Here is a 15,596-nt window from a genome sequence, read left to right as displayed (position 1 = left end):
TTTATTATAAAAGATTAATAAGTCAATATTTCAGTATTCGTTTAGTGACTCGTAGACATAATTAAGACATTTTTTTAATTTTTTATAATAAAACGCACGCGGTTTTTTACAATAAAATATTTTTTTCTTACGCTATTTTTAATTCAAATTTATTTTCTATTTTTAGTTGGATTTTCTATAAAAACGTATTTTGTTAGTTTTTTTAAACTATTTATTTAATAAATACTAATTAATAAATACCTACTAAAAAATAAATTTATTAGATTAAAGCTTCACGTAATATTGTGAACTTAAATTAAAACAAAAAACACAAAGGGAAGATCTTCCACCGTTCGGGTGATATTGCTCGGTAGACCGACGGTCCGAATATTGTTGTTCTGAACTTGTATAAATGATAGCTTAGTACCTTGTATCTTGAAAATATCGAGATTTAAGCAACTGTCAAAAATCTTGCCTTATGTGATGGCTACCCGCCACACTTTGTTTAGGTATTTAATATCGTTTGCCGTTTATATTCAAAGTTAGCTCTTTGTTCACGATTGACTTCCACGGTGAAGGAATAACATCTATACTAATATTATAAAGAGGAAAGATTTGTTTGTTTGTTTCAAATAGGCTCCGAAACTACTGGACCGATTTGAAAAATTATTTTTCCATTATAAGCCGACATTGTCCCTGATGAACATAGGCTACTTTTTTTTTATTTATTTTTGTTGGTTTCATGTGTGTTTTGATGTTTCCGAAGCGAAGCGAGGGCGGGTCGCTAGTCGTGTAATAAAAATCAAACCCGCAATATTATAATTTCTCTTGTGAGTCCGCACGCGTAGGTACCACCACCCCGCATATTTCTGCCGTGAAGCAGTAATGTGTTTCGGTTTGAAGGGTGGGGCAGCGGTTGTAACTGTACTGAGACCTTAGAACTTATATCTCAAGGTGCGTGGCGCATTTACGCTGTAGATGTATATGGGCTCCAGTAACCTGTGAGCTCGTTCAACCATCTATGCAATAAATGAATAAAACTTCGACAACTCTCCCCTAATACGCAATATATTATATATACATTTCGTATTCAATATTGTGTATGTATAGTTCACAACGAAGTATATTGTTTTACAGTACTGACAAGATTCAATGCGCAATTACATCCCAGTCTCGGAACAAAGATATTATTCTAATAGCATTCTCGTACTGAGTAAACAAGTCTGAATCATGATTCTGAAGTACGACGGAATACGGTTAAGATTCAACACAATTTATGTTTTAATTGCATCTTTACTGCCATAATGTTGAACGTCCGTGTTATTGACTGGGGTTTTATTGTCGAAAACAAAAGAATATGCAATCTCGAAAAGGGCACATCTCTGAAAACTGTAAAATGTTCAGGAAATGAAAAAAAACTGTTTATTTTCTAAAGCAGTGTAAAATTTAAAACATTCACTTTTGAGATATACAGGGTGGCCCATAAGTCCTTTGATATGAAAAAAATTTATTAAAATAAAACTAATTACATTATGAATTAAATTTTTATTTACATAAAAAGCTTAAAAAACGGGAATTATTTTTTGAAAATAACATCTCCTAAATGTAATCCGTTGCGATCACGGCACTCTTGCAAACGACGTCTAAAATTGTCGATGACTGCGCGGCACGTCACTCCTGAAATGCTTGTCATTTCTCTGCGGATGTTTTCTTTTAGGGCCTCAATTGACCGCGGGTTTGTGTCGTATACTTTAGCCTTAAGGTAGCCCCACAAAAAAAAATCCATCGGGGTCAGATCTGGACTACGTGGAGGCCAGGAAATGTCTCCTCTCTTAGAGATAACTTTGCCAGGAAAAAGTTGACGGATAACGGGCATAGCAGTGTTAGAGGTGTGAGAAGTGGCCCCATCCTGTTGAAACCACGTCCTGGCATTAAAGCCTGAAAAGTTTTGCAATTCTGGTATGAAAAACTCTTCGATCATAGCCACATATCGCTTACGAGTTGACTGTGTCGGATTTTCGCGAATAGACTGTGTCACTGTGTCTATGTTTTGTTCCGTACGTGACGTCCTTGGGCGACCCAACCGCGGTTTATCTAACGTCGAACCGGTCTCCTCGAACTTAGCAACCCAGTTCTTAATCGTTTGAAGAGTTGGAGTGTCGTCAAAGTTGTGTAAACCTTTGTGTTCTCGAAATTTACGCCGCGCAACGGTTGCCGAATTGTCGTTTTTATAAAACTCGCGCACACAAAACGCACGGTCCGCTCCGGTAAAACGCTCCATCGCGACTAAATTCCCAGAAACCGAAGTTACTCCTCACGCTTCCCCTGCACCGCTCACGCGCGCCCTGTTCGTTTTATTCAAATTTTACTTTTCAAAGGACTTATGGGCCACCCTGTATTTTGGTGTTAATTAGCAATTGAAAATTACTGGAATTATTATGAAATGGGTGTAGGTAAGCCTCAAAACTACATGTATATGAAAAAACAGTCGTTAGAAGTCGTCGTGGCCTAGACGTCCGGTGCATTCGTTGTTGCGATGCACCGGTGTTCGAATCCCGCAGGTGGGTACCAATATTTCTAATGAAATACGTAGGTACTCAACAAATGTTCACAATTGACTTCAACGGTGAAGGAATAACATCGTGTAATAAAAATCAAACCCGCAAAATTGTAATTTGCGTAATCACTGGTGGTAGGACCTCTTGTGATCCCCACGGGTAGGTACCACCACCCTGCCTATTTCTGCCGTGAAGCAGTAATGCGTTTCGGTTTGAAGGGTGGGGTAGCCGTTGTAACTATACTGAGATCTTAGAACTTTTATCTCAAGGTGGGTGCCGCATTTACGTTGTAGATGTCTATGGGCTCCAGTAACCACACAACACCAGGTGGGCTGTGAGCTCGTCCACCCATCCAAGCAATAAAAACCTGCACGTAATGTAGAATTACCAATAATGAAGCTATTAAATATGTTTCGTTTTGTTTCTCAAAGTCGCACATACTAAATTTAACAGTCAATTTTATCATACGAAATACGCGCTCTTTTTTATAAGCCGTGTTATAAGAAAGTGAACTTGCAAATACAATATTCGTAATGAGTACTTAAGGGGTATTAAGAAAGGCACCCTAACATGCTGTCACTTTTTATTTGGAAACTTATAATTTTTAAATTATTTAATTGGTGGCACGACTTCTTGGCATTCTACTTTTTTTTTCTACCTATGCTGATAGCCTTAAGAGGCTATTTCAGCTTCTCCTTGACGTGTTGGTAAGCTCACGGGGCTCAAACTGGAGCGTTGCTAACACTGGCCCTAGCGAGAGCAGTAATTCGCAAAATCTACCACCGGATCGGAAACGCGACCCACTGAGAAGATCTGGCGAGAAACTCAGTGGGCTGGCATTCTAAATGAGCCGAGTCCGGCTTTCGCAATCAAACGAAATGAACTTTAAAAAATTAAAACCACAAAGCCAGTTAACACAGAAACAAAGATACGCTGTGTAAACAAAAAACCACAGAAACATAATAATTGGTTACGCTTTATCTTATTTCCAGGGACTCGTTGTTTACATAGTATGTAATTATTTTATTATCAGACTCCCAGAAACCTAAAGTGGACTAATTGGAAACGTTATCGTTATGAACTATCGGACAGTGCGAAATGTAATTTGCCCTTGCAGAGTTACCGAGAATATACGCCGGGCATACATTTGCGGTTTGCGAAAGAAAAAAAAGACACTAGCTTAATGGGTTTTACATGTCATTTATTGAAAGAGGTTCCAGAGGATTGGCGGCTCATTTTGTGGAATAAAATTGCTTGAATAAGTAATGAATGCCTGCCTATTTCTGCCGTGAAGAAGAAGCAGTGGGCCAGCCGTTGTACTGTTAAAACTGAGACCTTACAAGTCTTGAGGTGGGTGACGGCATTTACGTTGTAGATGGTCTATGGGCTCTGGTAGCCGCTTAACGCCAGGGGGGCCGTGAGCTCGTTCACCGATCTAAGCTATAAAAAAGTAATATTTACGAAAATCCAAATAAGTAAGGTTTTAAAATTTTTATCGGTGTAAGCTTTGATTTCATTACTATTATAAAACTGATAGATTTCAACTAATATAACGAGCTTGATTTTCATAATACGGTACATTGTTCCTTGTGAAACACATATTTTTAGATAGATGCGAATTTATTTCAAAAAAAAACTAGTACCAGCTTTCAGGATTTGAACTATGGCATGGTTGTATTACTCGGTACGATTATACCCTGGGTCTTATCAATAGCCTTCAACGCTTCAGACGAATGGCGATGGAATAAACATTTTCCTACACTTCTAACCGGGCATATTTCGCTTCAAAAATTGACAGAATATTCCTACCGATCCGTGCATCACATCCTAACCAAAGAATATGAATACTTGAATATGCAATTTCGAAAAGGGCACATGTCGCTTAACTTGTCAAATTCGTTTTTTCATATACATGTAGTTTTGAGGCTTACCTACACCCATTTTATAATAATTCCAGTAATTTTAAATTGCTAATTAACACTAAAATATATCTCAAAAGTTAATTATTTGAAATTTTACACTGCTTTAGAAAATAATCAGTTTTTTTTTTCATTTCCTGAACATTTTACATTTTCAGAGATGTGCCCTTTTCAAAATTGCATATTCATTTATATTAATCCTTTCTAAGTGTTCAAATTATGCAATACATATCTATATTTCATAACATCTTATCATGTGACAGAAAATATATTTTATATATTACAGTTACATTCAAAAAGTCGTTCGCGTATACACAGCCTATTCCCCAAGTGTACTGCGAACTCATAAAACACTTTTATTAGATCGAGTAGCAAAAGTGTAGAGTTACAACGATACAATAAACAATAGAATCGGCATCCCCATTGTCTAAATATCTGGAAGGAAACGTTACTAATGATGACACAGTTTTAGTTGCGCTTTAAACAGAATAAGGATTCCGTGTGGGAATTATATTGATCGAAGCTGTATTGTCGCATCATTGATTTTTTATACAAACTAGCGACCCGCCCTTGCTTCGTTTCGGAAACATTAAATTTTATTATTGATAGCCGAGTCCCGCGATGTTACCCGCGGTTATTTTCATACAGCGGGCGACGTCGCGGGGCTAAGCTAGTCTAAAAAAAGTAGCCTAAGTTACTCCTTATATCATCAGCTACCTAGCAGTGAAAGTCTCGTCAAAATCGGTCCAGGCGTTCCAGAAATTAGCCGGAATAAACAGACAGACAGACCGACAAAAATTGTAAAAAAAATGTTATTTTGGTGTATGTACCGTATATTCTCATATGCACGTAGTAAAAAGCGGTTATTTCAATATTACAAACACACTCCAGTTCCTATTTATATGTATAGATGTAGTGCCGCTGATTTCTTTAGACCTTTTTTAATTAAGACGATGGACCTGTAACTACCATGATGACGCAATGATATAAATAGCTTTATAATTTCTTGACCTGACTGGCTGATTCATCATTGCCGTTCCTATACGCCTGGGGCCACAGATATGAAATTTTAGCATTCCATACTTTGAAGCATGACAACCACGACTTCTCTACCGAGAGTGTAGCAACGAAGAATATACTTTGTATGGTGTGAACAGTTGCTAAGGAATGACTCTTAAAAATATAAACTCTTATTTATTATTAATTATTACTTGATTCTGTATACTTTTTTATTTATAATATTACTAGCTGACCCGGCAGACTTCGTAGTGCCCCAATCGATAAATAAAAGACCTAAACGTTTGTATAAAATAAACTTAAAACAAACCAAAGGAATCCGTCCGACGGGGGACATATGAAAGGGAAAACAAAATTGTTATTTTTATTTAATTCCGAGCATTTTCATATCTTTTAAACCTTCTCTGGACTTTCACAAATAATTCAAGACCAAAATTAGCCAAATCGGTCCAGCCGTTCTCGAGTTTTATGGAGACTAACGAACGGCAATTCATTTTTATATATATATATAGATTTAAGATATATTACAAGTAAGCCAAGAACGACTATATGGAAGTATGGATGAAGTTTCATTCAAAGTCAAAATCATCTGGTTTTGGTGTAAAATATATTTACAAATACATAATAATATTATGGTGTTTGTTCGTTCTCCAGTTTTTAGCGTTAAAATGACAGATGTCAAAGCTTATATGATTCTTGGAAAGTCGGAAAACCAAAATGAAAAATTAAAAGCTTCTGCTATTAGGCTTAGTGAACAATTACACCTAGACATACTTGCACAATTCGAAGAAGGCGCATGACGCTGAAGTTACGTATAAAAATGTTCAAACCAGCAAAATCGATACACTACCACCATCCCATTTCTGCGGTGTTTTGACATATGAAACAGAGGTTATACAATACTATATATATTATATAATACATACTATATGTATATAGTAACTATATTGAGATCTTATAACTTATATCTCAAGGTGGGTGGCGCATTTACGTTGTAGATGTCCATGGGCTCTAATAACCACTTAACACTAGCCCTAGTGAGAGCAGTGCGTCGTAGAATCTACCACCGCAATCGCGATCTATTGAGAAGATCCGGCGAGAAACTCAGCAGGCTGTGTGTGTTAATTTCAAGCTTAGTAAGATGTGCTTTTTCGTTTCAGATTCGAACCCGGTGTCGAGTGAACGCGGAGCCAACTACAACGGCGAGGTGTGGTTCAAGGCGGCGACCATCGCCGTGCCGGTGTGCGGGGCTCTTATACTGTTCCTGCTTGTAGCTGTCGCCGTCAAGTTGCTAAAGGCGGACGCTCTGCTACACAGCGACAGGAAACTAAGGTGAGTTTGCTGCTACGACACCAATACAATACAACTGCTAACAGTAATTACCTCAAAGCTCTCAATCGTTTGTTCAATAACGAATTGGATTAATGAGGTAATCAGAGCTTAGACATCTTGAATGTTATGTGAATCCACCTCGAGACATTTTTTTTTATTGCTTAGATGGGTGGACGGGCTCATAGCCCACCTGGTGTTAACTGGTGGTTACTGGAGCCTATAGACATCTAGAACGTAAATGCCGCCACCCACCTTGAGTTATGAGTTCTGTCTGTCTCAGTATAGTTACAACGGCTGCCCCAATCTTCAAACCGAAACGCTTTACTGCTTCACGGCATAAATAGGCAAGGTGGTGGTACCTACCCGTGCGGACTCACAAGAAAAATTATAATTTTGCGGGTTTGATTTTTATTACACGATGTTATTCCTTCACCGTGGAAGTCGATCGTGAACATTTGTTAAGTACGTATTTTTATTAGAAAAATTTATTTATTTTTGCCTAAAACGCGTATAAAGATTTCACAAGAGTCACCGAATTTGATTACCTTTTTTTTACCAATTTCAGGGGGGGCTACATGTCGCCGCTGTCTCAACACAACTTGGAAGACGTGAAGAAAGTCTGGGTGGGGACGTCGGCACCTCTGTTGGTCGCGCCGGGCGGTTGTCTGGTCGCAGTCGAACGGGCCCATTTGGTCGACGTCCCCCAATCTCAACAACTCTGTGATATTCGATAAACAACTTGGCCGAGGAAGACACGTCTCGGGTGCCACGAAGGCCTTATGATATCCAAAATACCAAGGTTCCGGAAAAACTTGGTTTCACTGGACTGTTGTTGGCGATTTTCCGAGAATTTTAGGCAAAATCTGCGTATCGTTATTGTGAAATTACCACGGCTTAAGGACCACGAAAGGGTCATATTGGATTTCATTTGATTAAGTCCGTTGTATCCGAGGCGCGTGACAATACTGCGACAGGTTGTAGTGAAACGGTGATTCTGTGTTGTGATTGGTTGTTACTGAGCACGTGTTTGATGTTTTTTTTTTGTTAACGAAAACTTCCAGAAGTTTTTTATCAAACACGAAAATTACACGACTGATTTTAGTTAAAATTTCGATTTCTCCGGAAATTGTATGATGAAATTTTAACGCTTGAATATGGAGGAAACAATGTGAAAAAATTGAATCTATAATGTAAATTGATCTCAGATTTGTATGTAGCGACACCGTTTCACAAATAAGCCGGCATTTATACCAAAACTACCACAATGTATATTTATTATCTTTAATCGTTTTTTTTTCATTTATAAGTTCTATTCCTCTATGGTTATCTTTGCACTACTGTTAATGTTAGAATATTTTAAAGCGTAACTATTTAAATGTTACCACAAGAATATTATAGACAGCTTCGAAGGATTATTTTCTTACTTTGTATTGTTTTTAATCAATTTAAACACATTTTGTTTATAGTATATTCTGTTTTAGGCTGTATATGCTGTAATCCCAGCGTCTCGCATTAACATTTACTAAGTGTCAAATTTGACACTTGACATTTGAGTTAGTTACAAATGTCATAATAGTAGCTGAATTTCATTATATGTTGAGAAAAACAGACTTTAAGCTTAAGAACGTTAAGATCTATTATAATCTGTAATTGTCACGTATCTTGTAACTTCAGAGCATTCTATCTATCTCACATTTTCTTTATCAATACGTAGGAGCAGGATAGTGATGTAAAAACGTAGTTAGCATATTTAATTTTATATTTACACGGTAACTCACTTCAATAGAACGAAATCGATCTGTGTTTATTGTCATTGTGAAACTTAAAATTTAAAACTACGTTTTTTTTTGTCATGAATTTCATTATATATACACAGGAAGTAATTTACCCATGCCCTAGTTTAAAGTTAGTACGAATTAACTAAACTTTAACCAATTTTAAAAAATATACACCTGTCTTCGTACTTCCAAATGTTTTGGAAACTCATTGCTCTATTCTACTTCGATTTTGACATGTTCTAACAGAATAGACAATATAAATACTTAACTTTGTACAAAAAACAAAAGCTTAAACATAAAAATGAATTCACTCACGCATTTCCTTCCAAATGTAAATATTATAATAAGCCCGTTACCTATAATAAGAACGATACAGTAAAATACTTTGCGAGATATCCTAGTCCAGTAATCTGATTTGTTTATAAGCAATGTACATTTAAATATAACAGTCGACTCGCAAGGGATTTTACTTTCGGTCGATATTACTATTAAGTCTCACAAATACACTTTAAGAATAATGGAAAAACGATTTTTTTTATCTGGTAACATCACTAGTTTGACTACACTACCAGCGCCCCTAGCGGTGGTTTGTAAGAAACGGTAACTCGGGAACTCTCCGTTAGAGGCGCTGCTGAGTCGCTTTAAAAATAAAATGTTTTTTGTACTGTCGCTTTAGTCTATCAAAACTTACGGAATAAATAATTGACAGTTTTTTGATTTGTTATTGGCATTGTTAATAAATATTTTAATAGTCCACAAGTTTTTACTACGTTAATAAAAAAAATATACATAATATATTGTTTATGTAAAATGCACAAATAAATATAATTGTACTTTTATTTAAAAGTAATGTAGATAAATTTTAGGCTTTACTAAGATTTTACGTCACAATCATTTATGAATTATTTATGGGTTTTTTTTTAAATGCTATAAGCTATCCAGCAAATGCTTAGTGCATTATTTATAGAAGCACTCATTTTTATTGTATATTTTGAAACTGAACAAATTTGGACAAACTAAGTTTCAGCCATGTTCCAAGACATTTTATTGTTTAACTTAAAAAAAAATGCGTTTGTGTTCTTTTCCTTTGTGTCATCCACATTTGTTCGGTAGACCTTTAGTTTTTCGATCCTTCTAGAAATTTTAAGATCGATGCTTCCCCGAGGTGCCTTATCCTTAGACTGGGTGCGATATAATACTCTTTATCATAGGAATTTTTTTTAAAATTGTAAATACAAAATGTAATTTGTAAAAAATGAATAAAAACAAATTATTTTATTACACGACTCTATTGTTTTATTCCGATTTTAGTGCCTTCGAAGGCGCCTAGTATCGATATCGTACAATGCCTTATGGAATGTTATGTACGAGTATTCTGCCCATTAATAAAATATGTCCAGTACTTTTGTCGTATCCGTGCTTGCTAGGAACTCCAGGTAATCAAAAGAGAAAATACTCCTAAAAATTCCCGAATCCTGATCACGCAGGAGCCAGTCACCGTCGACGCCCTAGACACGTCCTTACGGATCCATCAGATCCAATAACCTTTGCATTAGACACTTTCAGGTCTAACACTAGGATTAGGGACCCGTCGAATTCGACAAAGAGTTAGATGTGCAACCAAACCCATGCATCAGCCCGCTGAGTTTCTCGCCGGATTTTCTCAGCGGTTCGCGATTCCGATCCGGTAGTAGATTCATTCGCGAAGCAGCTGCTCTCTTGAGTTGTTACGTCTGCTTCGGAGGCGCTCGGGCAGCTGTTAGCAAATCCCACTTCTCTTGGCTGAACCTTTGCTTGCCCACCTGTCCTGGTGAAACTGGAAAGGCTACCAGTAATCCTTCAATACTAAAAAAAAACTTCTAAAAATAGAAAACAGTGCTCATAATGTTAAAGAAGTCAATGGCGTATTATGATTACACACGAATGCGTTATAACGTAAAAAGTATTATCATCATCATCATCTCAGCCTGCCCAGTGTCGCCTGCTGAAGATATGCCTCTCCAACTGGTGTCCAGTACGGCCGGTCCGTTGCCACCTGCGTCCAACGTGGCCCAGCCACTCTCACTAGGTCGTCGGTCCTTCTAGTAGGTGGCTGTCCCACACTGCGCTTGCCAGTACCTGGTCTCCACTCGAGGATCCTTCTGCCCCATCGGCCGTCCGGTCTTCGCGCTATGTGGCCTGCCCACTGCCACTTCATCTTGCTAATCTGCTGTTATCTAAATTACAGCTTAAACATATAGAAATAAATTATATATTTTATTGTTTTAGTAATACTTTATCGTGAGACGCATCAAGTCTGCCCCTTCCAACACTACATGACGATCACGACCACTCTGTCAAGAGTGACACGACTGAGAAGAAGAAGAAAATACTTTAAAACCTAAATCGTTGCGATAGATAATAAATAGCTAATAGTTCTAATAACGTTACCGATAGCAGTCACATATTTGCGGTAAGCAGCGGCTTGGCTCTGCCCCTAGCATTGCTGAAGTCCATGGGCGACGGTAATCACTCACCATCAGGAGGGCCGTATACTTGTCTGCCTACAAGGGCAATAAAAAAAATTGTCCGTGATGAATTAATTTGATAGCAGCACGTCATTAGTGGTGAGACCTATGGAGTCCGACAACCACCAACATACCAGTGGCAAGGGGCATCTTCTGAGTCCGCACGGGTAGGTACCACCACCCTGCCTATTTATACCGTTAAGCAGTAATGCGTTCCGGTTTGAAGGTTGGGGCGGTCGTTGTAAAAATATAGAACTGAGGCTTTTTTTACTAGTTTATACCATGTTCTAAGTCTGTACACACGTACATAGCCTTCATTCCCGCAGTGAACCAAAGGGAAACGGGGTTGACTGAAAATCAGCGCTGTTCGATTTATCGACCTTGAACAGCATTAGCTGAGCCACCTCCTTTTGCCTTTTCTCTTTTTTTCTTTTCTTTTATTTGTATTTTGTTTTATTTAATGTGCAATAAATGATGAGAACTATGAGCTCCAGTAATCAGTCTCTTTCTAATGATTAAAACAACTTCGCTTACATCACCACATTACAACTTCATTTATTACCTTTATTAGGACCTTCATTTATTACCTTATTGGTATATTTTTAGTTTTTCAATCAAATTGATGGTACTCCAGTACTACTGTGGGTTTTTTTTTGTCAGAAGGAAATCGCCGGACTTCCGCCCTTCACTGGGGATGGAGGGCGGGGCATGTCGGAGTCGAACCGACTAAAACCTCCTGTCGCTCAACAACCAGCATCAAAACCTCGCATGAGACAGAGCTCATGAAAAGGCAAAAGGGGGAAGTGAAGCGTTTAGTGCGGAGCACATCTCTCCCATCACCCTCTCCCTCGGGACGCCGGACTGGCGGTCGTCGGCGCCACGACCACCAGCCCTCTCGGTCGGCAGGCTATCCGAAGCCCGCCTAGATGGCGCCAGTTAGAATGGTCTATCCTACGGAATACCCCGCTGGGTCAGAAACAGCGTGGGTTGAGGATAGCCGGCCTTCCATCACCCGGATGCTCATGCATAAAACGCGTGCAGAGCAGCTTGCACGTCGTCTTCTTAGGCCCCCTTCGCCGGTCTCCAGGCCGACATGTGAGGGAGACCCGAAACACTTAGAGGGCCAGGGCTTGGACGAGATCCGCCTCCCTGGCCCCCGCTCGACGGCGGCGGGCCTGTGCGTCTTTCACGCGCCCCGCCGTCTCCTTCTGCGAGATAGTTCACTCGCAGAAGTCGAGCATCGCCTTCCACGACTCGTCGTCACTGAGTATCGATGCCACAACACTCGGCAACGACAAGTCGTTTCCTATTTTTGCGACGAGGACACGGCGCCACCCCTCCCATGCGGGGCAGGCGACGAGCGTATGCTCTGCCGTGTCCAAGTCGCAACCACAATGGTGGCACTCTGCCGTGGGCTCGGCTCCGATCCGGTGCAGGAACTCACCGAAGCAACCATGCCCAGTGAGTACCTGCGTGAGCCGGAAAGTGAGGCGTCCTCTGTCACGATTCACCCAATTCACAAGAACCGGGCGAATCGCCTCGACGGTCCTACGACCAGCCGAAGGATCGGCCAGCCGCCTGGACCATGACTCCAGCACGGACCGCCAAGATTGGGCCCTCCGCGCTCTGACCACACTGGGGCTGGGACTACTGTGGGTAGCACACTGATATTGTCTTTCCTCTGATTCCAAGTTATCCTTACCTTCTGGAACACTCCGTATAATTAATTATATAGGGATAGGCAGCGACTTCTAAAGTGGCAACAAAAATTTCAATAAGCATATTCCGACCGATCTATGATAGCCAGTAAGCACTTAAAGCCAAGTGAGTTTTAATATCATATTCTCACTGGAAGGAGAATTTATAGAGAGATAGGAGAGAAGGAAATTATATCGCCACCTAGCGGAATACATTGAAAACTTATCGATACGACCGTGTATAATCCATCCACAAGACGTCAGAAATTAAGCCATCAACTAGTTTCAAAATATCAACGAGATAGCGCTACATACACCAAAACAAAAGACATGGAAGAAATAAAAAAGCTATAAGAGAAAATGCAACAAGAAATTAGACAGTCAAAAATGGAAATGTTAGAAATGAAAGAGGAAATAAAAACAACTATTATTAACAGTCTAAATGAAAAAATTTCGAATTTCGAAGCGAAACAAGATCACTTCGAAACAAAAATCCAACAACAAAGTACAGCGATAAAAAACTTTGAAAGATAAAATCGACGTAAAAATCTAACCTTGTTCGGCGTAGAGGAACAAGAGAAATCATATGATGAGCTGGAGAATACCATAATAAATTTAATAAATACACACTTTAACTTCCAATATAATAATTATAGTATAGAAGAGGTGAGAAGACTTGGAAAAAAGAAGGATACAATTAGACCAATAAAAATAACTTTCAGCACAATGGGATTAAAAATAAAAATCTTGAAAAATAAAAAACTACTGGAAAACACGACGTATTACTTGAAAGAGGACTACCCATTAGACATCCTAAATAAGCGTAAAGAGCTACTTGAACAGCTGAGAAAAGAGAAACAATTAGGAAATAAGGCCTACCTCAGTTATGACAAACTGATCATAATAAAAGACAAAGAACAACAGCCTCCTCGTAGTCACAAAAACAAAAGAAACTTGTCTGAAAAACCATGCAAGCAACCAAATACCACGTACATTGAAATGAGAACCAGGTCCCATTCCCAAACAAAAAATAAAATAAATAAAACAAACGCATAGGATTCACTGGACATCGGCAACCGTAAACAAATAACGCTAAATAAATTTGAAGCAAACACGAAACATCTCCCCAATCCGGTTGGTCACCGTGGGGTTAGAGACCACCACCCCCCAAATCCACTTTTAAATAAAAATAAAAGAAACAAAAAGGTATTTATATCAACATTGAATACAAGAACATTAAAAACGCAAGACCGATCAAACGAACTAGACAATGCACTCAAACAAATCAATTGGGACATTATAGGCCTGTCTGAAGTTAGAAGATCAAATGAACAAATACAGGAATATGACGACTACATTTTGTACTACAAGAACGAAATTCCCGGACTGTATGGAGTTGGATTTTTGGTAAAAAAATATCTCAAAGAAAATATCCTGGAGTTTATTGGAATTTCAGACAGAATATCAGTACTAAATGTGAAACTGCCACATCATAAAAATAAATTAAATATTTCAATAGTTCAGGTTTATGCTCCGACAGAAAACGCAGAAGAGCAAACAAAAGATTTATTCTATGAGAGCTTAAGACAAACTATGGAAACAATACATAATACAGTTATTATTATTGGTGATTTTAATTCCCAAATAGGAAAACGAGAAAGTAATGAAAATAACTGCTTGGGACCTTACACGTATGGTAAAAGGAACAAAAACGGCCACAGATTAATGGATTTCGTTCAAGAATTCAACTTAAATGTCATGAATAGCTATTTCAACAAAAAGCCGAACAAAAAATGGACCCCTCGGAAATATTAGAAATGAAATTGATTACATTATAACGAATAAACCTAAATTCTTTATTAATATAGAAATTATAAACAGACTTGATTTCAACACAGACCACCGAATGGTACGCGGAACGATAACCGCGAGTCTCAAAAATCAACCACGGAAACATTTAAAAAGCAGGCCACAAGAGAAGATGATATTTCCTAACACCATACTAAACACATTAAAAGTCATTTTACATGAAAAATTTCAACAGACCCCTACTATACAAGGAAAATACAATATATTAGAAAAAGAACTCAAAAATATGGAATTCCATGCACAAAAACCTAAAAATGAAAAAGACAAAATTGGAACTGAAGCTAGAGGTCTAATTATAGAAAGGCACAATTTGAGACAGCAGAAACCCACAAACAGGAAAGCAATATCTAATCTAAGCAAAAGAATCAATGAATCTATTAGAAAACATAGACACAAAATAAGAGAAGAACGAATTATATTTCATGTGGAATCCACGGGAAGTATGAAAAGTGTGTGGAAGGAAATTCAGGATTATACCAACTGGATACCAGGAATGACAACACAAAAAGATCAAAAATATAAAACAAAAAGACCCGAAATACTGGAAATAGCAACCGAATTTTATCAAGATCTGTATGACGATGAAATCCTACCAACACTCGATAAATATCTTGATAACAAAGACGAAGGAGGGGACATCCCACCAATCATGGAAAACGAAATAGTTAAAGCCATTGAATCAAAAAAAACTAAAAAAGCACCTGGTGAAGATGGTATCTCAAACGAATTATTACAAGGCTCCTTAGATGGCATAACTAGTGGATTACATACTATATATAATGAAATCCTCAGTCAAGAAATAATACCAATACAATGGGCAAAATCTACAATAATTCTGCTTCACAAGAAAGGTAAAAAAGACGACATCAACAACTATAGACCCATTAGTCTCATGTCTAATCTTTACAAGGTGTTCTCAAAGATTATACTGGAACGAATT

General features: G+C 38.2%; 1 protein-coding gene across 2 annotated transcripts in view; it reads left to right on the top strand.

The window, feature by feature from the left end:
• The window catches only part of LOC149502453 (BMP and activin membrane-bound inhibitor homolog), a 102,247-nt gene extending 92,378 nt beyond the window's left edge, over nt 1-9,869 (top strand). For both annotated transcript variants that reach the window (XM_089729451.1, XM_089729452.1), the window contains 2 exons: nt 6,634-6,805; nt 7,371-9,869. In XM_089729451.1, coding sequence (XP_089585577.1) covers nt 6,634-6,805; nt 7,371-7,539 — 341 coding nt within the window. In that variant the 3' untranslated portion in view covers nt 7,540-9,869. The remainder of the gene's footprint in view (nt 1-6,633; nt 6,806-7,370) is intronic.
• Nucleotides 9,870-15,596: the final 5,727 nt, after the last annotated feature.

The sequence above is a fragment of the Bombyx mandarina genome, chromosome 08, assembly GCF_030267445.1.
Source record: "Bombyx mandarina strain Sakado chromosome 08, ASM3026744v2".
Taxonomy (NCBI): domain Eukaryota; kingdom Metazoa; phylum Arthropoda; class Insecta; order Lepidoptera; family Bombycidae; genus Bombyx; species Bombyx mandarina.
The sequence above is the reverse complement of the archived record's forward strand: the minus strand, read 5'-3'. Positions and strand labels throughout refer to the sequence as shown.